At 36.1% G+C, this 25,335-nt stretch overlaps 1 protein-coding gene and 1 long non-coding RNA gene across 3 annotated transcripts in view; both read left to right on the top strand.

Moving 5' to 3' along the window:
* Window positions 1–15,026, top strand: part of LOC135690237 (aminopeptidase A) — a 48,294-nt gene extending 33,268 nt beyond the window's left edge. Inside the window, exons 12-20 of the mRNA XM_089116241.1 lie at window positions 6,641–6,723; window positions 6,911–7,038; window positions 7,771–7,826; window positions 9,847–9,994; window positions 11,699–11,772; window positions 12,362–12,466; window positions 13,048–13,359; window positions 13,997–14,078; window positions 14,587–15,026. Coding sequence (XP_088972367.1) covers window positions 6,641–6,723; window positions 6,911–7,038; window positions 7,771–7,826; window positions 9,847–9,994; window positions 11,699–11,772; window positions 12,362–12,466; window positions 13,048–13,359; window positions 13,997–14,078; window positions 14,587–14,736 — 1,138 coding nt within the window. The 3' untranslated portion in view covers window positions 14,737–15,026. The remainder of the gene's footprint in view (window positions 1–6,640; window positions 6,724–6,910; window positions 7,039–7,770; window positions 7,827–9,846; window positions 9,995–11,698; window positions 11,773–12,361; window positions 12,467–13,047; window positions 13,360–13,996; window positions 14,079–14,586) is intronic.
* A 5,677-nt stretch (window positions 15,027–20,703) lies between these two features.
* Window positions 20,704–24,646, top strand: LOC135690357 (uncharacterized). Of its 2 annotated transcripts, XR_016145339.1 has the most exons (5): window positions 20,704–21,749; window positions 21,934–21,985; window positions 22,129–22,205; window positions 23,098–23,150; window positions 23,448–24,646. It is a non-coding gene; the product is annotated as an uncharacterized LOC135690357 (long non-coding RNA). The 2 variants fall into 2 exon arrangements; XR_010516634.2 differs by lacking the exon at window positions 23,098–23,150 and having other exon boundaries at window positions 20,707–21,749.
* The last annotated feature ends 689 nt before the right edge of the window (window positions 24,647–25,335 follow it).

Here is a 25,335-nt window from a genome sequence, read left to right as displayed (position 1 = left end):
AACAGCCTTCTAAGCCGTCTTTGGCTTGTGTTTGTTTTAAAAATAATAGGCCTATTGCAAAGTAAATCCCTGCCATTCAATGTCTCAATGAGTGTTTTTCTCCAACTGTAAATAAAGGATAGTTGCGGCCATCTTGTTGCTAGTGGTAACCCCAAGTAAAATGGCGGAATCCATCTAAGGGTGAACACATGGATAAATATATATTTATAGCTGAAAGATTAAAGCTGAGTTTATTCTGAGCTGATCAATGTGTTAGCGAATATTGGCAGGTTGTATTCGAGTTTGTTGTAAGACGAGTGAGGACACATGATATCGCATAAATTAACTATTCTCGATGGATTGGTGTGGATGGTTTTAGATGCCAAATGAATCGACACTTCACATTTGTGATTCAAAGCTTCAAGTTGCACATTGCCGAAATGTTTTTGGGGTACTGAGCCCTGTATTTTTTTCCTGGAATTCACAGACCAGTCCATTAGTCCATCTCTCTCTAAAGCCAGTTTACAAAAATACATCGATCTCTAGTTCATCTTTCCCCTAGAACAACCTTTCTAGACCGTTTTAAGATAATTTTTTGTGTTTCCAAACCCATTGATTTCTAGGCCTTCTCGCTAAGTTATTGTAAATTTCATTAGTGGCAATGTACTAGACTTCGGTACTCTACCAGCAACATTGGCAATGGCGCCCCTCTCCCTACTCTCTAGAAGGATGAATTCCCTATAACTTATAATCGTATTTTGAATTTATGTCTCTCCTCTACCCAAATAACGGTGTCTTCACTAAAGGCTGCACGAACAGCTAATCGAACATAAATAAACGAAATTGAATTCAATTTATAAGATGGTTCAAAATTATAATTTTTTGAACAGTTTTTTGGCGGTACATAGCTTGAACTCTACCGGTCTTGTGCTTGCGTTTTTCTGATTGGCCTATTTCGATCCACAACTGGGTATATATTTTCATCGTATTCTTTCGGACCTTTATTCTGACGTTTTATGCTCTGAGGAGTGTCAGACGAAAAAGCTTTTAGTTAATATGTTATGAAATGTTTGCTTTTTTCAAAGCCATTTATAATTTTTATACGTTAATACATTTGGTTACACATGTTTGACTTTGTAGTTGAGTAGATAAGACACAAAGTGAACAGCTTTAATAATAATTAATTTATAGATCTCGCTTTTCGCCCGTTGCTTTGTTTTCGACACGCCCAGAAAATCCTTGGCTTTTAATAAAGAATAACCTTTCAAGCACAAAAGGGCCCAGATCACATATTTTTCTTATCGTTAAGTTATGTAAACATTGATCAAGTTGCTAAAATTTCATTAAAATGATATCTTCAATTTTGGCTTACCTTGACCCGAGTGAAAAGAAAATCCAGCCGACCTTGTGTTAGGCCAAAAGACTTCCACCCTTGATGTTATTTCATTTCATGTCAACTCAGAGAATATCCTTTGTTATTCGCTCACATTGCAAGCCAGTCCTCTGGGGGCCATTATTAAACGCGTATAAAAGAAGTTTTGTTTACCGCGCGGTGAATTTCATTCGCGGGACAATCAATAGGCGATAATTTAGAGCGGTCCCATTAGGATAACGTTACCAGGTTGTCATTCTTAAGCGCAACAAGGACGTGTTGGGCAGCATGCACCGCGCGGCCATTTGGCCAGCAGGGGCTATAGCCCCTCCCTCCCCCCCCCCCACTTTTTGAATAATAGGTTAGAAAATCTTTTGGAAAGTTTACTCTAACAGATCTTAAGCTGTAGCAGTTCTTTCTGACTGGGAACCCCCTTTTGTTCATTTTCTAGATGTTTTATCTTGTTTAATTATATGATGTATTTTCAAACTTGTTTAGCTTGGTGTTTTATCATCCCCAAGCTAATCTTACCAATTTTGATAGCTTTTGATATCTTCTCTGAATCGGACTGTTTATAAAAGGAATGTGGAAAGAAACAAGTATTTTCTAAAAGGGGCATTTTCCGGCGTTCTAATGGGCGTGTCCTCAAACGTTTTCGATAACGCCCTTCTCAGCTACTTTGCCCTTAGACTGAAGCGCGGTGCCTGCTGTGTAGCTACATAAACAGCAGCCGAAGGTTCTGTATCTCAAGCAAAGATCGTCACTTTAAATATGACAGACTTGTAAAAGACAAGTTGTCAAGGATTAAAATCTTTATTTGTGTTAAACTTTTGTTTTTTATAACAGATCGCGACTTGCAAATATCACAAAATACATGCACACAATACCTAGTTGAATCTTTGACTCTTGGCCAACGAAAGGCTCGAGGGTGTGGCAGCGATTATTAATCCGGAAGTGTATTCCTCTACTGATAAGAACTACAGCCAGGGCCATGCCAAATTAGATCAATGGGACTGTAGCCCTAAATTTTCAGTCAGATATGCGGGCATCAAATTTCAAGCCACCCTCTGCTTTCAAAGCTTATCATTGAACCCCTGCACAGGTCCGATTCCTCGTAAGATTCATTAGGAGGCTCGCCTCCTTATCATAAGAGAGCAATTAGCCCCCTCGTAACAACAAGTTATGCTGTTATCTCTCGAGCACTTCTCTCTCACGATGCGCCCCCTTCCCGTGTGTACAGATCGTATATCATAAACATGTTATTTCTGCGTGCGACGGGGAGATGGTTTAATGAAAATTCTGATGCTAGCTTCCAACAGGAGGATCAGGAGGCATCGTCGCGTTGCGATTTCATATGAAGGAGTCTGGATCCCTGGGCGAAATTTTCAAAAAATATTACTTTATCTTAAAAGTATTAGAACAATAAAAACCTATGCAATTCAACTTTTTCGCGTCATAATTGCACAACAGTTTCCCGCTATTTTGTATCCCATTTTTACGATCCTCTCGCTTTTACGAACGCAAAATTTGTTTCCTTGGAATTCTCACTGAAAAGCACATCCTCGCTGTTACGATTTTTGCTTGGCCTCTACGATTGGGCTTTAGCAGAATCCAACTGCGCATATTTTTTGTTTCCTTCTAACTTGGACTACAGAACCTTGAAAAAACACCACGAAATATCTAGGAAGCGATTTTACCAGTGGATCACTGTAGTTTTTGCCTAGTTTTATGTGGCAATAATTTTTACCTAGTTCAAAAATTTTATGTGAAAAGAACCTCTGCTCATATGGCCATATATCTAACTAATGTGTAACAAATCCAACTACTTTTTGCACTTCCATTTTGCACAGAATTTATAGTGCACTTCCAGCCAATGCTGTCCAAGTTAAAAGTTCTAGAAGCATGTTATTATGACGTCATAAGTTAAGATCTCTCTGTGTTCGCAAGAGCAGTGAGCTCTGCATCTGGGCAGCTTAAACCGAGTAAATCACGTATTTAGATCGTGTTAAATATGCTTTTCTCTCATGCTATCGTCTCATTTGAAGGATAAGAACCTTTAGAACTCCAGATCCTTCTCTATCGCATACAAAGCCCAAATATCAAAGGTGATATTCGATGTCTTTTGTGAGATCAGTAACACTGATTAAGGGTTTTTCTATTCAGTAGCAACATAGGTTTAAAGATGATGGTGCTCTGAACAAAGGGGTTATTAGCTTACGGATCAGGGAGGTCTGCATGAAGGAAAAATTGCTAACCAAGCACACCTAGATGGCAAAATACTCTTTGCATAAGGAACGGAATTTTTTAAGGAGAGGGGTGTGAAACCTCTCTCTCCCCCTCACATGGCGAGAACCCTGTGTTTAAGGGAGGAAAACAACCTGGTATTTCTTTATGTAGTTAGAGGGGGGCCCGTCCCCCATCCCCTCTGACATTACCCTTTCGGTCTTCTTCACTATAAGAGAACGATACTTTGACATTTGCCTGGTTGTATCAAACACTATCACATAATAGATGCATCAGACCCTATATAATACACTTTTTACTTGCAAACCTTATAGACTGGCTTTCTTTCAAATATGGTGTTTGTCAAACAATAAATGCCCACTCAAAATTAACGAGACCTATGGTCTCGTTGATACTGTATATAAAATGATCTAACTTTTGATAAAGGCACAGTTGATCCTGTTTTACGTGACAGCAGTAGCTGAGCAGTGTTCATATGGTCTCGAAGTAGCAATCATTACGTTTAGCCTATGAATTACTAAGACACACCACAAGTTGTTCTGTTGCTAGCAATGGTTATCCTATAACCTTTACAGAAAATTCACAACGCTCTGGCAGGTAGATTCGCCCGCAAAATTAAGATAATTCCCCTCTAGATGTAAAAAATTGAAACACAAACCTGGTCCTTGTAGAAACATTCACAAGATCGATACACTCGCGTTAATCTTTCCAAGCCTCCATTAGCTTTATATCTGTTCCTTTACCAGTGCGTGATATAAACGATATGCGTCTCTCACACTGCGATTTATGTTGTAAACAATATTGCTTCTACATTGTTTGCCAGCAAGGAAATGTAATCGAATTTTCCGGTATGGATTTTTGCTTTATTACTGCGTCAACCTTGACTATTGCAGATGTGTTATTAAAGGATTGTACGGGGGTTTCGCTGTGGCACAAAAGTGGGCGTTTCACATATTTGGCTACTGATTTTCAAAGGGACAGTGGAGTGAGTTTAGATGGAGGGCAGATCTCTATTGCTGGGTGCAGGGGGCGGATCCAGGGCAAACTTGAAGGGGGGCAGTTGAAAGTGGGGGCGCTGAAAAATTTTCAAAAATTGATATCGAGATTACGCTGTATACAACAATTTCAGATCTATTTTCGGAATAAACAACATAACTTTGAAGTAATCCTTGAAGCAAATTAACCTATCGGTCTCAAAAACTTTTCACCTGCTTCTCATTCTTCAAAAGGGGCGCACAATTTCCAAAAAAGGGGCACCATACATGCTTCAACTCGTCGAGGGAGGGGCAACTGCCCCTAGTTGCTCCCCCCCTTAAATCCGCCACTGGCTGGGTGCGGTCTTTAGGTAGTTTCGCAATTGTTACAAACTAGTAGTCAACTAGCTATGCAAGGCTGGCTCAGCAATGAGGGTCTCAGACAACAGATCGAATAGTCTGAGGTTTGAGTCCATGAGCAGGAGATTTGCAAGCTCACTGCAATTCTAAACATTGGAATGGCGAGATGTGGTCACACCAAAAGGAAAGACCAGGACACTGCTCCATAAGCATAGCTTCTAAGTTTCCCTAAATCATAGTTAATATGCTTATGTCAACCGTTGGAACCTAGTTAGTAACATGTAAAAATTTTAGGTCATGCTATGATTTTTCTAGATACTGTTATTTTGCAACTGCCCACATCCTCTTTCTATTGTATATATCCACTGTGAAGGATAAGCAAGTTTCAAGATAACGCTATTGACTCTGTTGACCTTTAGAGTTATTAAAATTGACTCTGTTCTTCTTGAGTTTTAGTTAAGTCCTAACCCACTACCTCAACGCGAGTCCCAGGGAGTGACGTAACGTTTATCTTCATACTACACGGAGAAACATAACAGGTACCGAGGAGCAGTGGGGACTGAGGGGCTTTAGCCCCCCCCCCACTTTTTGCAGAAAGTGCCCAATATTTAGTACTATACCACCAATAAAGCCTCTTTTTATAAGGTTTAAGCCCCCCCCCCCACTTTTTAGACCCCCTACTTTTCTCAACGCTCCGCGTTGCCTGCATAATGCAGTTTAGAGCACCTTATAATGATAACTAAGGACCCCCGACCAAGGGGGTCACAAAATATATCTATACCCATATTTTGAAGCAGGTGATTTATCTGTCTCTCAGTTAACAAGAAATGTTACCAGTTTTGCATCCTGCTATTTCATAAGATAGGCAATACACAATTCAATGGACCTGCTGCCAGTCCGTAAATAGGGGCTCCGTGCTAGTTTTTCCCAAAGGCCTCAAGCACCTCCTTTGCGCTACAGGCACACTTTACCGATGAGGCCCCCGTCAAATTTATCCGTGCTGCATAAACTGTCTCTTCTGCAACCACAGGTCATTTTACTCAACCAGGTTTAACAAAAAGCTAATTGAGAACTTATTAAAAATGTTATGATTCACTGCATAGGGTATTTTAGGCAGTCAAGCGATTTTTCCAGTTGGGTTGTATCGTATGGAAGTTCTTTGTTGTTAAGTATTTGCGTTGTCCTGACCATCGTCGCAACACTTTGGTAACAGATTCAAATGTGTTAGATTCAGGAAGATTGTCTTTTCAGTGAATTGAAAGGCGTTTTTTTTAGTCAAAACAAGGACAGAAATATTTCTGCCATTTCAGCTCCGAAAGAACTGTTTGACTGGAATAGAGACAAACTTTGAAATTGTGCAAAGAAACAATATTGCCATTTATAATCATTGACATTTTATGATTGGCAATCATCGTCACTGTTCGTGGTCGTTTGTTCCAATCTTCATCACCTTCAATGAATCGACCAATCACAGTCATCACTGTCAATCATTACAATGAATCAGTCAATCAATCCATCAATCAATCATAACGATCAATCAATCAATCTTTTCAATCAGTCAATCATAATCAACATCAATCAATTATAATCACTCAATTATTAACCAATCATATTCATCTTCCCCTGAACTTGATCAATCACTCATCATTAGCTTTTCGTTGACATGACCATTTTCTGTCTTTCTCACCATTTTCGAATGATTTCTTTGCAGCTACAAATGGGTCGTCCCTCTGTCGTACGTCACCCAAGATAAACCTCACGATGCAAAGACAATCATCATGAACATGACATCAGGTGAGCAAACCTTTGTTTTTATACCAGGTCTTGTCTTCGTCAAATTTACTCTCTCCCCCCACAGGGAGCCACCACGAAAAGACATCCCTACGGGCCAATGCTAATGTCCTCCTTTTTGTCTAATATATAGTTTAATTGTTTAGATCAAAACTCTTTTCATATTAAAAGAATTTATTTCTTCTTCCAGGAACTCTCAGCGGTGTATCTGAGTCAAAATGGATCAAAGCAAACTACAAATCGACTGGATTTTTCCGAGTTACGTACAGCGACGCAAACTGGAAGCTTTTGGTTGACCAACTCAACGCAAATCATTCGGTAACCAAATTTGATGTTAACGTTCACGTTTACGGTCACATTTGTATTCACATTTCCAGTTAAGCTAACGTCATTTTTACGGTTACGTTTGCGGTTCTGTTTACGGTCACATTTACGGTAACTTTTGCAGCCACCTTCAAACTTACGGTCCGTTTACGGTCATACTTACAGCCACATTCACGATTATTTTTACAGTAACGTCTATTGTCGCTTTCATGGTTATGTTTATGGCCACTTTTACGGTTACGTTTACGATTCATTTTAGGGTTGCATTTACATCACTTTTACGGTTACGCTCACGGTTCTTTTTAGGGTCACTTTTACGGTAACTTTTGCATTCACTTTTATAGTCAAATTTGCGGTTCGTTTACGGTTATATTTACGGCCACACTTACGATTACTTTTACGGTAACGTTTATGATCGCTTTCATGGAAAAGTTTATGGTCGTTCCTACGTTCATATTTACGGTAAAATTTACGTTAGCGTTTAACGAAGCATTTACGGTTACGTTCACAGTCACTTTTGCGGTAACGTTTACCGTAGCATTCACGTTTGTATTATGCCACATTCCATTAGACACCATTATGAATTGTTACTTTCTGTTTCGTTAAATTTCACCATCTTATCATGTCTTGCATTTCTTTCCATTACTTGACGTGCGTCTATTCCTCGTGACTTTAATTTACATTCATTCATCGTTTGTTTATTCTGCGTCACGTTCGTTTTTCCAGGTATTCGATCCGCTGGACCGTGCAGGGATTATTGATGACGCATTCAATTTGGCCAGGTACTGAAAGTGTTTTACTTATTCAGTTATTATTGTGTCCTCGTTTTCAAGCAAACGTCCATAATGAGGCATGAAAATATGACGTCATTTTATTTCTTTTGGGCAAAAAGGCAAGAAATCTGTAACTGATAATTGCAGATCAGGGTACATTTTCTGAGAGTTTAAAACTGGCGTAGTGATTATGTCAGAGAATCCAAAGGCAATCAGAATCAAGTTTGGTATAGATTTCATTTAAGATCAGGCTTTACACCTTTGAATGCTCATTATTTTTCGTTAGGTTTCGTTTGAATTTTTTTATTCGATATTTGACTAAATTTTCTTTCAATATTTGACTCAAGTTTTTTTATCATTAAACTGCGTGTAAGAACTAACACCTTTTGTGCGGAGGTGATCCGAAAACCTGCATCAAGTTTTCTTTGAAAAGATAATTTTCCTCTAATTCTGTACCAGTTTTTTGTATTCAAATCTCTCTTGAGGGCGCAAAAGCTTGGCATCGATTTGATTAGATGAATTGTTTATGTGCTGCTACTTCGCACCTTCCCAAAACGCATCGAAAGAAACTCGAGGCCAATGTCCACATGACTTACTGATAATGGGCCTAAAATATGACAGATTTTCTAGATTTTTGCGTCTTGCTAGCGTTTTAGCTGCCATCTTTCCCTGCAAGGTGTGTATCATATCATATTTATCACATACAATTTTTTTTGTCTCGGTACCTTTTGAATTCTAGCATCGGATAAAAGCAAAGCCTTGATTTCTCATTAAAATCCTGAAGCCTTCCGTATTGCGGGCCTATATCAGGAAAGTAAATATGGACAAATTGTTTAGATCATGATTTTCTAATGAAATTAGCCGAAAAGATCTTTGACTTAAAATTCTTGCAAGCATTGGTATTTTCGGCTGGAGAGTGGTGTTTCAAAATAAAAGTGACACCTAGACAGTGGCGGCCATTTGCAGCCCAGGGTACTTTTTTCCCTTTAGGGCTGTACAGCATAATAATATAATTTAATTCATTTATTTACAGTAGGCGTTCTTTGCAGTAGTAGCTGAAAGATAAGCTAATTAAAGCCTACTATTTACATGAATAGAAATGATAATATTATACAGTGATATAAAAGCTATTTAAAGAAATAAATTAAAATACCTAGGATTTAATTAGATAAATAGCTGAAAATAATCATGTTAGATAATTCATATCAAAAACCCGACCTGTGCTACAAAGGTTCTACACAACCTGTAGGATTGCGGTTTGTATTTTCCTTGGTCGACATTTCCATAACTTTATCGTTTTTTCTAGTCCCACTTTGGAACTGAGGTATCTTGCCTGTTCCACAGAATAGGAAATAGGCAGAAGGGTAACTCTCGTCGGTTCCTTTGTTGTTTTTGAAGCCTGAGTTAACAATAGAATTCCTTAATTCCCCTTTAACCTCGATTTCATTAGACGAACTTAGCCATGACAAATTATCATTCATTAATCAGATATAAACGAATTATGATACTTAATTGAATTTGCTCACTATCATGGGACATTTCGTCTCAAATAAAGTTGTCTACTTTCATTCTTTTTCAACATTTCCCCGAGAGATACATGCTAAGCCTCGTATAAATTAACGCTTTCACAAGTTTTTTCAGGCTTCACCTGATAGGCAGGAGTTCCCCTTTTGCCTAATTCCTCTTCTGTGCCTGTTCCCTGTTCGTTATAACCTTCATGACCTTCTTGTCTTGTGAGATAGGGAACAAAATTTGTTATAAATACAGTGGAACCTCCATATAACGGACACCAGTGGGACCAATGTTATTGTCCGTTGTAGAGAGGTCTCCGCTGTATGGAGGTGTCATCTTATACAAAGAAATGACCATGTAAAATTTCGGGACTCAAACATCTGTCCGTTGTTTTCAAGTTGTCCGTTGTATAGAGGTGTCCGTTGATGGAGGTTCCACTGTAATCTCAGCCAGAGGACACTTAGTCCCGTTAGGTCTAATGTTGTCAAAATAATGACTGTTATTCTCGTTATTTCAGGGCAGGCAAGCTGAGTTACCAGATCGCTCTCAGCACAACCCAGTATCTTGATAAAGAAACGGATTACGCTGTTTGGCGGACAGCAATAAGCAATTTGAACTACATGAACAAAGTCCTGAGCGCCCGACCAGACTACAACCTGTTTAGGGTATGTTGTTTATTCGCCTCTGCGCAGGCATTTTGTAATAAATTATGCTTAAAATATGCAAGCTTGATTTGCATATTTTTGAGTCATGATAATAATTATTATTGTTGTTGTATCAGCACTTGGTAATCTTTTGTACTCTGGAATAGATCGAAGAATTCACCAGTTTGTAATAAATTATGCTTAAAATATGCAAGCTTGATTTGCATAGTTTTGAGTAATGATAATAATTATTATTGTTGTTGTATCAGCACTTGGCAATCTTTTGTACTCTTGAATAGATAGAAGAATTCACCAGTTTGTAATAAATTATGCTTAAAATATGCAAGCTTGATTCCCATCTTTCGAAATATGATGATGATTTTTATTTAATTGTGTCAGTAATTGGCAATCGTTTGTACCGTAAACGTTGCAACCAAATACAAGAAACAGAATCTAGTTACGTGACTGCGAAATACTGCAACAAATTGTGATAACCCCAAGGCTTAGAAATAAACCGCGCTGCTCGGAAGGTTCTTAAAAAAAACTTTCTTTGCTGCTATGGTTAAATTCTTCCTGTGCATCGTAATGTTTGAAGTGCTTAAAAAGTTTTCGAATATTGTAAAATATTAGCTTCATGGCCAATATTTATCACTTGGGAGAGCATGCAAGCCCAGCATTTTCTACCCCATTGTTTTGTTGGATCTGTCACACAACTTGTTCCATATGCTCTCTTCATGCCTCGAAAAACTTGCATCTGTAGTTTACGACTCTTATTTCAACTGAGTATAAGAGAACAATTGGTGATGTCTACGCATAGAATTACAGAGAGCTTGCAACTCTTCTCCTCTATGTGAAAGTTAGGTCAAAGCAAGGACTCAGGAGGTTGGGTTTTGGAGTCCCCAAACCATACCGCTAAGTATGTTACCTCACCTCTTGACTCCTATGCCTGAGAACAGGGGGTAGCAAAGGGGGGCATGGGGTAACAATATTTCAGAGGGTCCCCATGCCAAAGCAGACCGTACTGAGTTTGAAAATGTGCACATTATCTCTGTACGTTATTTTTAATATTTATAATGATATTTAATATAATATTAATAAAATATTAATGATATTTTAATATTTTTAATATTTAATATCTCTAAATGTTTATAACAATTTCTGGTCCTCCAATTGTCAAAGTCCTAACCACCCCCATGCTTGAAAGTACAGGGAACTGATGACTACCATCACCCCCTCCCCCTCTTAATGAAGGTTTGGCCATTGCAAGGACTTGAACCTCAGACCTTTGAATCTGCAGTCGGCGACCCTAGCCACTGAGCCATTTTCTTAACTTTAACTAGGGATGAGATGTCAACAGCTTGATAGAGCATGATTGCAGAATATGTGAGAAACCTTTTAAGTGATGAAAATAACTGTTTATTGGTCTGTATTAAGCCATAGACAGAGCTGTACCATGCATACAATTGCCTGATGATCGTATTAATCATGAAACTCGGAGTAGCAACTTAGAACCGTCCAGTTCTTTACACCAAATAGCATAATACATTACTGATATCTAAATTGTATTAAGCCATAGGCAGAGCTGTACCATGCATACAATTGCCTGATGATCGTATTAATCATGAAACTCGGAGTAGCAACTTAGAACCGTCCTGTTCTATACACCACAAGCAATCTTCAAAGTATATAACATTAGTAATAATCATTACTGGTTTTGTTTTCTAGAAATACATGATTCAGAAAATCAAGCCCATTGTAAAAGCAGTTGGTTGGAATGAGACAGAGAAGCATCTCGATCAGTGAGTTCTGTTTCCGGATTTTAGTAAGAATATCTTTGGTACTGTCCTGCTGGCAGTGATGAATCGAACCTGGTTTTGTATTGTTGCGAAGGAAGGAAGGATTGAAAGAAGTAAGTGAGAGAGGAAAAGAGGAAGGAAGGAAGGAGGGAAGGAAGGAAGGAAGGAAGGAAGGAAGGAAGGAAGGAAGGAAGGAAGGAAGGAAGGAAGGAAGGAAGGAAGGAAGGAAGGAAGGAAGGAAGGAAGGAAGGAAGGAAGGAAGGAAGGAAGGAAGGAAGGAAGGAAGGAAGGAAGGAAGGAAGGAAGGAAGGAAGGAAGGAAGGAAGGAAGGAAGGAAGGAAGGAAGGAAGAGAGAAGTAACGGATTAAGGAGTGAAGGGATGAAGAAAATAAGAAAGGGAGAAAATTCTCATGAGGCTTGGTCTGAGGGACTTTAAACCCTAAAGATGGGTTTGTATGGCTCATTTATGGTCCTAAGAGCGTGTTATACCGTACTAAACGCTATATCTACTCTCTCCTCACTGTTTGCTGGAAGAACAGCTAGTTATTGAATATAAAAATTTAACAGTCATCTTTCTACTATTTGTTTTTAGGTACAAACAATCACTCTTTCTATCTACTGCCTGCAATTACGGAGACGAAGAAACATTGGCTGAGGCCCAAAAGATTTTCACTGACTGGATGACAAACAACAAAACGTATGTTTCCATTCATCGCAAATATTCGCTTGTTTATTTATCAGGAACCTTGGATGTCATGTTTCTTGTTATTCGATGCATCTCCGTTTATAGTTACTTTCAAACATGGTAAAACAAATCATTGTAGCTTTTTGTATAAATAAAGTCTTATTTCAATTATATATCCATTTATTAAAGAACAAACTATTGCAGTGAATAAAACTAGATCCCACTTTCTAATTCTTTGTTGAAATTTTCACAAAAGTCCAGGTCTCTGAAAACCAAATTATGTGCAACGGTTATTAACTTGATCATGAAGATAAATCATGCCACCCCCGTTTCAATGTTGATATCATTCCTATCAAGCTAAAGATACCTTAACTTTGAACGGGGGAGGGGGGACTGAAAGCATGCTACTTGACCTGAGTATAGGTCTTTCTATTGACAGATGCGGCCATGATTGTTCACGTGATTCGAAATAAGCCAATAGGAAAGCAGATGATCATGATTCGCTTGATTCTGGCCATTCAGGGCCAAAAAAGCTCTCACGTGACTTTTTACTTGTATTAGCGATTAATAATGTTGCTATCTTCATTTTTTAGGATTAGGGCGCAGCTGAAATCCCTGATCTATTCCAATGGAGTTTCAAATGGAGGGAGCAAGGAATGGGATTTTGTATTTAAGAAATTCACAAACGAGAAAAACCCGACAGAGAAAGGCAAGCTGCAAAGTGCGTTGAGCGCCACACAAAAACCATGGATTTTGAGAAAATGGCTGGGCTATAGCCTCGATTCGAGTATCATTCGTACCCAGGACACTGTTTACGTCATAACTGCAGTCTCAGAAGGAAATCCAACAGGGAAATATGTTGCGTGGGATTTCGCAAGAGCTAACTGGGAGAAATGCATGGAAATGTAAGTTCTTTGTGTTAAGTATTTCTTGTTCAATTATTTTTTGTTTGTTTTATATTCTATTATCGTTTTTTCTTGGTTCATTTTATTTCATCTTAGGGTTTAGCGAACCTTCACTGCCCTTCAAGTTCCTTTATTCGCCCTATATCACGACCTTGTTTTTAAACATGCTCTTTAGAAACATATCCCGAATATCGCTATCAAAACCAAAATCAAATTGTTATGGTATAGAAAGTACAACCTTTATGGGATCCAAGCTCTGGCAAGAGCTTACAAATGACATTAAAGCATCTTCTAGCCTCGCAATATTTAAGAAAAAGATTACAACTTGGAAAGATACAAAATGCAACTGCAGACTATGCAAACCTTACGTTGCGCAGATTGGATTCTTGAAATAGTCATCGAATAATTGTATATTTTTATCTAATGAGTCATCCTTTCAATTTTGTACATTTCCTATATCATTTTATCAATTCATTATAATTAATTTAAGATTTGTAAATGTAGTATAAATAGTAGACTTTAATTAGCTGTTGAAAGTTTGCTAAAAATTTATTAGCTAAAAATATTAGCTAAAAATTTGCTTCGCCTACTGTAAATAATTTTATAATAATAATAATAAATAAAACATCAATTACAGAATGACAGCCAATAACTTCCATGTTACAAGAATGACATCGGGTATAACTGCCCAGTTCACAACTGAATTTGAGCTGCAACAAGTAAGAACATCAGTATTTTTTATTTTTCCTCCTGAAGTTCTCGCCATTTGCTAATAAAAAGGCGATGCAATTTCAATCTTAGTGCAGACACAAATTTACACTGAGATAAAGCAATTCAGGAGACACTGTTTGATTGGATGTACTGATTGCAATTTGCATTTCTTGATGACTGGATTTCATCAACATGTAATTTCCAAATCTTCTTATCCAGAGAGCTAGTAGATTTTATCTAGAAAGCTAGACAGAATTGTGGATTTTACGTCAGGAACAAAGATAATATATGATTGATTTGGTTTTGATTAGGAGGGTTGCTCTTCAGCGTTGCTGATCTTCAAGGGGCCATCCACTTACAAAGTCACAAAGTTAGATTAAATAAATACAAATAATAAAATTTAGACTAATAAAAACTTGAAAAATTAGATTAAGGGAATAAGATGTTACTTGGTACAGTTTTTGTCAAAAGTACATGAAAAGGCCATAATGCCATTTGTTTTCTGAATTTTCGCAGGTAAAAGAATTCTGGAAGAAATACCCAGAGGCTGGGGCCGGGGCTAGAGCCCGTCAGCAAGGGATGGAACAAATCCAAGCCAGTATTGATTGGGCGAAAAGCTATGCAGGAACAGTCGAAGCGTGGCTTAAGACGCAGGTCAAAGTCTAGGGCGTTTGAACGCAGCTGAGCGCAGATAACACGCGGGTTTGGTACCTGAGCGCAGATATCACGCATAATGTGCTGGTAAAGAAAACAGGCAAGCTCCTAAAAACTGCAGGACACTAAGGTGTGTAGAAATTTGTCCATTAATTCTAATCTTATCAATGTTTTCTGTGATTATAAGATTGATATCTAAATTTAATTATGGCAGGCCATTTGTAATATTTTTATTCAGGAAAAAGTTTAATCCTTAGCTGTAAACTAATGAATGAATCTGAAAACTTGATTGTGGAAAATAAGAGCAGCGAAAATATATTTTGTGTTTGAGATCAACTGGAAGGTTTTTTAGATTCCAAAATAAAAAATCTATGTTCAAACAATTATCAAAAAAATTTTTTGAATGGCTTTGACTTTTTTGCAATCAAAAAAAGAAAGTTTCACTTTATTTCACCTTGGAGGAAGAGGTGGCATTTGTTTGGCAGAAGCCTAGGCCTTAGCATTGGAAAAACAGGCAATGTGAAAAGTTTTTTCAAAATAAACTAAGCATTTAAAATTCGATAGTCTCACGCTTTTGTCAATAATCGACTCCTACAAAAAGTCTTTATTTCTTCCAAAAAAACGATATTTTCTAGAAATTAAATTCAACATTTGCCTTTTCTGATCAAGCAAAAGCAAATATGCCCCTTTTTAGAAAAAAAAATTTGAAAAATTTCGAAGATTTTGTTTTTATGTTTATTCTCATGTTTTTATAAAAATTGACCTTCACCGAAAGTCTTTATTTCTTCCAAAAAACAACTTTGTTCTAGAAACTGAGTTCAACTCTTGCTTTTTCTGATCAATTAAAGGGCAATAAGGCTGTTTTTAGAAGAAAAAATTTTCGAAAAAAATCGACGATTTTTCTAAGCCTATAGCCTTCCTTTTTGATCAAAAATTGACCCCTAAAAAAAATCTCTATTTCTTCTAAAAAACAACTTTTTTTCTAGAAATTTAAATCAATTCTTCCTTTTTCTGATCAATTAAAGGGCAATAAGCCTGTTTTTAGAAAAAAAAATTTTCGAAAAAAATCGACGACTTTTCTAAGCCTATAGCCTTGCTTTTTGATCAAAAATTGACCCCTACAAAAAGTCTCTATTTCTTCCAAAAAACAACTGTTTTCTAGAAACTAAATTCAATTCTTGCTTTTTCTGAGCAATTAAAGGGCAATAAGACTGTTTTAAGAAGAAAAAATTTTCGAAAAAAATCGACGACTTTCCTAAGCCTATAGCCTTGCTTTTTGATCAAAAATTGACCCCTACAAAAAATCTCTATTTCTTCTAAAAAACAACTTTTTTTCTAGAAATTTAAATCAATTCTTCCTTTTTCTGATCAATTAAAGGGCAATAAGCCTGTTTTTAGAAAAAAAAATTTTCGAAAAAAATCGACGACTTTTCTAAGCCTATAGCCTTGCTTTTTGATCAAAAATTGACCCCTACAAAAAGTCTCTATTTCTTCCAAAAAACAACTGTTTTCTAGAAACTAAATTCAATTCTTGCTTTTTCTGAGCAATTAAAGGGCAATAAGACTGTTTTAAGAAGAAAAAATTTTCGAAAAAAATCGACGACTTTTCTAAGCCTATAGCCTTGCTTTTTGATCAAAAATTGACCCCTATAAAAAGTCTCTATTTCTTCCAAAAAACAACTGTTTTCTAGAAACTAAATTCAATTCTTGCTTTTTCTGAGCAATTAAAGGGCAATAAGACTGTTTTAAGAAGAAAAAATTTTCGAAAAAAATCGACGACTTTTCTAAGCCTATAGCCTTGCTTTTTGATCAAAAATTGACCCCTACAAAAAGTCTCTATTTCTTCCAAAAAACATCTGTTTTCTAGAAACTAAATTCAATTCTTGCTTTTTCTGATCAATTAAAAGGCAATAAGGCTGTTTTTAGAAGAAAAAATTTTCGAAAAATATCGACGATTTTTCTAAGCCTATAGCCTTACTTTTTGATCAAAAATTGACCCCTACAAAAAGTCTTTATTTCTTCCAAAAAACAACTTTTTTCCAGAAACTAAATTCAATTCTTGCTTTTTCTGATCAATTAAAGGGCAATAAGCCTGTTTTTAGAAGAAAAAATTTTCGAAAAATATCGAAGATTTTTCTAAGCCTACAGCCTTACTTTTTGATCAAAAATTGACCCATACAAAAAGTCTCTATTTCTTCCAAAAAACAACTTTTTTTTAGAATCTAAATTAAATTCTTGCTTTTTCTGATCAATTAAAAAGCAATAAGCCTGTTTTTAGAAGAAAAAATTTTCGAAAAAAATCGACGATTTTTCTAAGCCTATAGCCTTACTTTTTGATCAAAAATTGACCCCTACACAAAGTCTTTATTTCCTCGAAAAAACAACTTTTTTCCAAAAACTAAATTCATTTCCTGCTTTTTCTGATCAATTGAAGGGCAATAAGGCTGTTTTTAGAAGAATTAATTTACGAAAAAAATTGACGATTTTTCTGAGCCTTACTTTTTGATCAAAAATCGACCCCTACAAAACGTCTTTATTTCCTGGAAAAAACAACTTTTTTCCAAAAACTAAATTCAATTCTTGCTTTTTCTGATCAATTAAAAAGCAATAAGCCTGCTTTTAGAGGAGGAAATTTTCGAAAAAAATTGACGATTTTTCTAAGCCTATAGCCTTACTTTTTTGATCAAAAATTGACCCCTACACAAAGTCTTTATTTCCTCGAAAAAACAACTTTTTTCCAAAAACTAAATTCATTTCCTGCTTTTTCTGATCAATTAAAACGCAATAAAGCTGTTTTTAGAAGAAAAAATTTTCAAAAAAAATCGACGATTTTTCTAAGCCTATAGCCTTACTTTTTGATCAAAAATTGACCCCTACACAAAGTCTTTATTTCCTCGAAAAAACAACTTTTTTCCAAAAACTAAATTCATTTCCTGCTTTTTCTGATCAATTGAAGGGCAATAAGGCTGTTTTTAGAAGAATTAATTTACGAAAAAAATTGACGATTTTTCTGAGCCTTACTTTTTGATCAAAAATCGACCCCTACAAAACGTCTTTATTTCCTGGAAAAAACAACTTTTTTCCAAAAACTAAATTCAATTCTTGCTTTTTCTGATCAATTAAAAAGCAATAAGCCTGCTTTTAGAGGAGGAAATTTTCGAAAAAAATTGACGATTTTTCTAAGCCTATAGCCTTACTTTTTTGATCAAAAATTGACCCCTACACAAAGTCTTTATTTCCTCCAAAAAACAACTTTTTTCCAAAAACTAAATTCATTTCCTGCTTTTTCTGATCAATTAAAACGCAATAAAGCTGTTTTTAGAAGAAAACATTTTCAAAAAAAATCGACGATTTTTCTAAGCCTATAGCCTTACTTTTTGATCAAAAATTGACCCCTACACAAAGTCTTTATTTCCTCGAAAAAACAACTTTTTTCCAAAAACTAAATTCATTTCCTGCTTTTTCTGATCAATTGAAGGGCAATAAGGCTGTTTTTAGAAGAATTAATTTACGAAAAAAATTGACGATTTTTCTGAGCCTTACTTTTTGATCAAAAATCGACCCCTACAAAACGTCTTTATTTCCTGGAAAAAACAACTTTTTTCCAAAAACTAAATTCAATTCTTGCTTTTTCTGATCAATTAAAAAGCAATAAGCCTGCTTTTAGAGGAGGAAATTTTCGAAAAAAATTGACGATTTTTCTAAGCCTATAGCCTTACTTTTTTGATCAAAAATTGACCCCTACACAAAGTCTTTATTTCCTCCAAAAAACAACTTTTTTCCAAAAACTAAATTCATTTCCTGCTTTTTCTGATCAATTAAAACGCAATAAAGCTGTTTTTAGAAGAAAACATTTCCAAAAAAAATCGACGATTTTTCTAAGCCTATAGCCTTACTTTTTGATCAAAAATTGACCCCTACACAAAGTCTTTATTTCCTCGAAAAAACAACTTTTTTCCAAAAACTAAATTCATTTCCTGCTTTTTCTGATCAATTAAAAGGCAATAAGGCTGTTTTTAGAAGAAAAAATTTTCGAAAAATATCGACGATTTTTCTAAGCCTATAGCCTTACTTTTTGATCAAGAATCGACCCCTACAAAAATTCTTTATTTCCTCCAAAAATCAACTTTTTTCTAGAAACTAAATTCAATTCTTGCTTTTTCTGATCAATTAAAGATCAATAAGCCTGTTTTCAGAAGAAAAAACTTTCAAAAAAAAATCGACGATTTTTCTAAGCCTATAGCCTTACTTTTTGATCAAAAATCGACCCCTACAAAAAGTCTTTATTTCTTCCAAAAAACAACTTTTTTCTCGAAACTAAATTCATGTCCTGCTTTTTCTGATCAATTGAAGGGCAATAAGGCTGTTTTTAGAAGAATTAATTTACGAAAAAAATTGACGATTTTTCTGAGCCTTACTTTTTGATCAAAAATCGACCCCTACAAAACGTCTTTATTTCCTCGAAAAAACAACTTTTTTCCAGAAACTAAATTCATGTCCTGCTTTTTCTGATCAATTGAAGGGCAATAAGGCTCTTTTTAGAAGAACAATTTTCGAAAAAAATCGACGATTTTTCTAAGCCTATAGCCTTACTTTTTGATCAAAAATCGACCCTTACAAAAGTCTTAATTTTTTCCAAAAAACAACTTTTCTCCAGAAACTAAATTCAATTCTTGCTTTTTCTGATCAATTAAAGGGCAACAAGGCTGTTTTTAGAAAATAAAATTTTTGAAAAAAATCGACGATTTTTCTAAGCCTATAGCCTTACTTTTTGATCAAAAAACGATTTTTTTCTGGAAACTCACTGTACTGTAATTTATGCTAGAAAAAGGAATTTTTTCAAAAAAATTTCGGCAAAAAGTTAATCCTGTAGCCTCAAAGAAAGGGCTTTTTTAGTCGAAAACTATGCCCCTTGGAAAATAAGCAATTATGGTGGGGTCTTGTTTATCAAAATGTTAGCCAATAGAAAGAAGGATAATTGGGTCTCTTTGACGGGTCAGTGAGAGAGACCATATTCTTGGTAAAAGAGCTATTTTAGATAGTTCTTTTTTTGGTATAGCCTACAGCCTAGGGAAAAAGGCAATGTTTTTAGTCTTTTACGATCTAAAAACAAAAATAAGATGCTTTTTAAGGCATTTTTCGCCAAAATTTGAAAAATATAACTTTGATGTGCCCCTTTACGGCCTAGAAACAAAATATAACAAGTGAAAAGTGGAGTCTAGTAAAGAATGTGAGGCAATTATGGAACGCAGGAAAAAGATTAATATCTTCGGAAAAGGTGATACAACAAAACGAAGAAAATGAAAAACCTTAAATGTGTCCATGTGGATTTAGAGTCCAAGCTAAATGCGATTCTTTTTTGCAAGCCTTTCTCTCTATTGCATCCTTTGTCTGCACTTGTTTCGTTGTTTGTACTCATATCTAGATATTGCATATTCTTTCACTTCTGTATCTTTCTTTCTCAATTCTGTATCTTCTGTTCTGATTTCTGTAGCTTCTGTCCAGCAGACAGGTCCCCCCCCCCCAGTTCTCAGCAGAATCGATTTTGTAGTTCGTCCAAATTCGATGAGAAAATGTTGGGGGAGGGGTAATATTTTGACACCATACTTTTTGTGATGTAATCCTATGATTTTCAATCTGCCAATTTTCAAACAAAAGTTAGTCATAGGCGTTCACTTCGGATTAAATTGGCGTTCCCTGTTGGTAAAAGGGCGTGGCTTAAATTTTTTTGGTTTGTCCCCCCCCCCCCCAGAGCTTAGTGGCTGGCGCCGCCATTGCTTTTCAGAGTCTCTTCCTGCAAGAGAAAGAGTGTATTAAAATTATTGAAAATATTTGACAAAGAATAGATTATTAATATTTTCTGAATCCAAGCTTTTCTTACTCAACCTAATCACTCTTCGAGCAATTACCTTAGCCGGGGATCACCCTTCTGTCATAAACATCCTTCGCTTTTGTTACCCTGTCCTTGAAAAGCCCCTCCTTTTATAAAAACCCCCAACCCTCTCATTCATAAAACCCCTCGCAATCCTATTAATACCCGGTTTCTCTAATATTTCACTTCTTCTTAAAAGCCCACACCTCTGATAACCACTAAGAGAAATCAGACTTATTAATTTGTTTGAAAGATCACCTGTGATTGGTAAAACAGGGTCAACATCACTTTGCTCTACACCGTCATGTTTACTTTAAGAACCCCCCACCCCCAACCCACCAAACCTCGGGCTTATACCAGTTGTAAAACATTTATTAAAACTTTAAAGTTCCAGTCAATTTCCCAGCACTTATCAGGGTACTTTATCGCCTTCGCTAATCAATCGAATAAACAAACTTAGGGTTCTGTTGATGTTAGAAGAAAAATAACAAAAAACTGTCAAACATTTTAGGGAGCTTGGGATTGCAACTTAATCAAAGACGCGAAAAGACTCATTTCGTTCTTCGTCCCTGACATTCAAAGGGGCGAGAAAGAGGGTTTTTGCTTAAAGGGGATAAGGGGACTAGACGTTCTTCACAAAATGTTCCTCTTCTCTCCCCCTTGAAGAAAACAGATTAGAAAAACAGTTGGCATTTCAACAATTGAAGCGCCTGTTGGGATTCTCTAGCATCAAAAAAACAAGTTGCTGCAACCAATGGGCCGAACTTAAATATCAAAGGAACCACACACTTTCTTTTTAACTAAATCGCTTCTTTTTAAAGCAAAAGTTTCTTTGAAATGATTCTATGTCGGTAACGTCCTTGGGGGTTAAGTTCCTTCAGAATGTTCTCGCTTGAAGTTTCTTAACACTGTAAGGTCTCTAGTGGTGTCAAAATGCACCCTGTTATCCCAAGCGCAATCGTTGCAGAGATGGTTGCCTTTTTTGGTCAAAACTGACCTCAGTTGATGAGCAGGGGTGTGAAAAGCGTGCAATAGGGGGTATCCCAGAATGCACTGGCAACGTGTCAAGCCAACGTGCTTTTCGATTTTCCCCTCATTCACGAAGACCCGATGTCGCGGACGGTCAGAATCAAGGAATCATCTAGGTTCAAGCGTAAGTAGCTTCCTTTCCGTTGTAGTTTAAGACATTTTCGTATTCATTTTACTCGATTTTAACTTTAAAGTAGTTTTAATGTCAAAATCAGTACTAAGATTAAAGTAACAAGGAATTCTTAACCTAGAGATGTATTTTAAATTACGTATGAAGATTGTTAACTTCATTTGCTTCCATTCGACAGATCCAGAAAGCCACCATCCCAGGCAAGGACGATCCGTTTGGCTCTAAAAAAGGTAATAATTCACTATCTTTATTTATGCCAACCTTTCTTCATAACCTATTCGAGCTTTCTCTGTGCTTGTTCCCTTCCTTGCTATTTTTGCCTGCCATAAACGTTAAATCAGCGTTGCTACTAAACACGTTTTTCTGATTCTAGAGAACAGAATTCTTGGCATCGTCACAAATTTGTCCCGCAAAACATGGTTTACGAAAGGCTAGAGATGAATTGAAATGGTGAGTTATGACTTCAAGAATATATTTGCTTTACCAATTTTATATATTGATTCTCTTCCTTGGAAGAGACTTGGACATATGTATGTCTTATAAACTCGTGAAGTTTGCTGGTGAAATTTTAACGTTTTTGAAGCACGTTGCCTGAATGGTTGCTTAGAAGGCGTCCTGACACTCCATTCAAAATCTCCAAAGTTTGATTTAGGAACGCAGAATTATGATTAGAAACTAAAGCGCAGGGTGTAAAAAATTTAAAGTACTTTCTATCCCGTTTATCAAGCTTTTTTCCTTTCGAAATTATCGAGTTTTTCGACCTTTTTTCAAACAGTCCATTTTAAGTTTCTTTAGAACGTAGCCCCTTTGATGAAATACTCTGAAATTGGAACATTTGCTTTCCCGTTTATCGAGGTGTTTCCTTTTCAAAATTATCGAGTTTTTCGATTTTTCTCTCTCGAATATTTCATTTTAAATTTTCTTAGAACGTAGCCCCTTTGATGAAACTCTCTGAAATTGGAACATTTTCTTTCCCGTTAATCGAGGTGTTTCCTTTTCAAAATTATCGAGTTTTTCGATTTTTCTCTCTCGAATATTTCATTTTAAATTTTCTTAGAACGTAGCCCCTTTGATGAAATACTCTGAAATTGGAACATTTTCTTCCCCGTTTATCGAGGTGTTTCCTTTTCAAAATTATCGAGTTTTTCGATTTTTCTCTCTCGAATATTTCATTTTAAATTTTCTTAGAACCTTTTTCATCTATTTCGTAGCCCCTTTGGTGAAATACTCTGAAATTGGAACATTTTCTTTCCCGTTTATCGAGGTGTTTCCTTTTCAAAATTATCGAGTTTTTCGATTTTTCTCTCTCGAATATTTCATTTTAAATTTTCTTAGAACGTAGCCCCTTTGGTGAAATACTCTGAAATTGGAACATTTTCTTTCCCGTTTATCGAGGTGTTTCCTTTTCAAAATTATCGAGTTTTTCGATTTTTCTCTCGAATATTTCATTTGAAATTTTCTTAGAACGTAGCCCCTTTGGTGAAATACTCTGAAATTGGAACATTTTCTTTCCAGTTTATCGAGACGTTTCCTTTTCAAAATTATCGAATTATCGAGATCTCTCGAATTAGTATCAAAACACTGCCGCTTGCATCTAGTGCAATGGGCTTTTTATTTTCTTCTTTTTTACAAACCATTAAAGATTTAAAAGATAGGCCTTATTTTTAACAACATTTTTCCTTTTTCCTACAGAATGACCTTGTCGCAAATTCAAGCGATTACCCAACATCTGAAAGATTTGAAGGGAAAATCGAAAGCGGGACAGACGATAAGCATTTTCAAGAAGCGCAGAGCCTGGGAAATTTACGCACCGAAAGACCAGTACGAACACTAATGAGAGACTGGCAAGTTTGTGATCAGAAGCTTTATTTTTGGCCGAAGTAAAATTTTAAAACTTATCTGGATCGCTAACAGTTCCTTGCTATTTGAGAGTCAGATTAAACAGGCCATCACAAATTGTTTCTTTGCTGTGAATCCTCGTATTGTTTATAGTACGAAAAAGGCCCTTCCGTCCATTCAAAAGGACTGCGTTCCTACCAACCAAAAAAGTTCCGCTGTTTATGATCAGAAGCTTTATTTTTGGCTGAAGTAGAATTTTAAAACAGTTCCTTGCTATTTGAGAGTCAGAAAAAAAGTTCCGTTGTTTATGAATTTACGTGCCAGTTTGATTCTGGCAACGTAGGACGCACTATCCAAAGATTTTGGTATAGGATAAAACAACATGTTCCGTCTAGTATTAGAAACAAAACTCATCCCCAAAGAGAACAGCCACCTCGGTCTTTCAAATCTAAAATTATAACTAAAACCTGCGATTCTGCTATCGGGCAGCTGGAAAACCCAGATTGTGCAAAAAGTGTCTTTTTAAAACTCAACTCAATTTGTTGTATCCAGCTCTCAAATTATTCATCGAAAAGGGACAAAAGAATTACATAAGCTTTCTAGACGTTTAGGTACAAAAAGGAGGAGCTGGGTTTCACACTAGCGTAAAAGAAACCAACATTTTCAGGGCGATATATTCTTTTTTCAATACTAAGACAGGTTTCCACATATTTGTTATAATTTGCTATATTCCTCTTTTTGTATTATCTATCTATTACTATCTATCTATTTTTGGTATGTTTTGATAAATTACCAATAGTTCTGTAGTATTTTTGTAGTATTAGAACATATTTTTGCTTCCTTCAATGATTGCCAAAAATATTACAAAAAATTCCGCTGATGTTTCTTTGTAAAACAATATAAAAGTCTACCACGCGACCCCTTCCCCTTACAACTTTTTGATTCAGACAATAAGTTATCTTATTTATACGATTTAAACTATTAGAAAATGGCATCGATGTTGTCGTCACAAATATCATAAGCTTGCTTCTTCACAAATATTTTGCTGATTGGATAACACGCCAACCCCCTCCCCCCTCTAGAGATTCATGGCCCCCTTCAGTAATTATATTCTATTTATTTAAGTAACCATGCAAAATTGCCCCCAAAACCTATTTATTTGCTGCAGTTATGACCTAGCAAGCCATACAAAGCATTTGAAAGATTTCGTAAGGCAATTTCTGTGAAAATTTGCATTTCAAACATCTGTGACAAGTTATATTTCATCTCCTTGTTGTTGTTTAAACTTGTATTACTGTAGTTTTTTTAGAATTGTGAGTATTTAACTTAGTTTGATTGTTGTTAATGATTTTTTGCGTTGTTATCTTGGCATTTTCTCTTGAACTGGATCTTCGACTTGCACGTCGGGATCTGGTCCCTGGGAAGTCCAAGTTCCACGCGCCTTTGTTCTTATTGTTTTGGTTTTTCTGTCGTTATTGTTCCAAGAACAATGCCGACCGAAAAACCAAGACAATGGGAACAAAGGGGCTGAGGAACTGGACAAATCCCATGGGACCAGATCCCATTCTACAATAGGGGTGGAGTAGACTTTTGTTTCATCGCTATTGTTCTCTATTGTTCTCTCTATTGTTTCAAAAACCAAAATTACCTACTTTATCTAGAAAAAGGGCCTACAAAAGTAGCTACCAACAACTTAGGCCTACTAAGAAAAGTAAACAAAGATATTATTCTAAGTTAAAAG

Source organism: Rhopilema esculentum, chromosome 1 (assembly GCF_057945365.1).
Source record: "Rhopilema esculentum isolate cy_ngs chromosome 1, ASM5794536v1, whole genome shotgun sequence".
Lineage (NCBI taxonomy): Eukaryota > Metazoa > Cnidaria > Scyphozoa > Rhizostomeae > Rhizostomatidae > Rhopilema > Rhopilema esculentum.
This window is presented reverse-complemented; position numbering and strand designations above follow the sequence as displayed.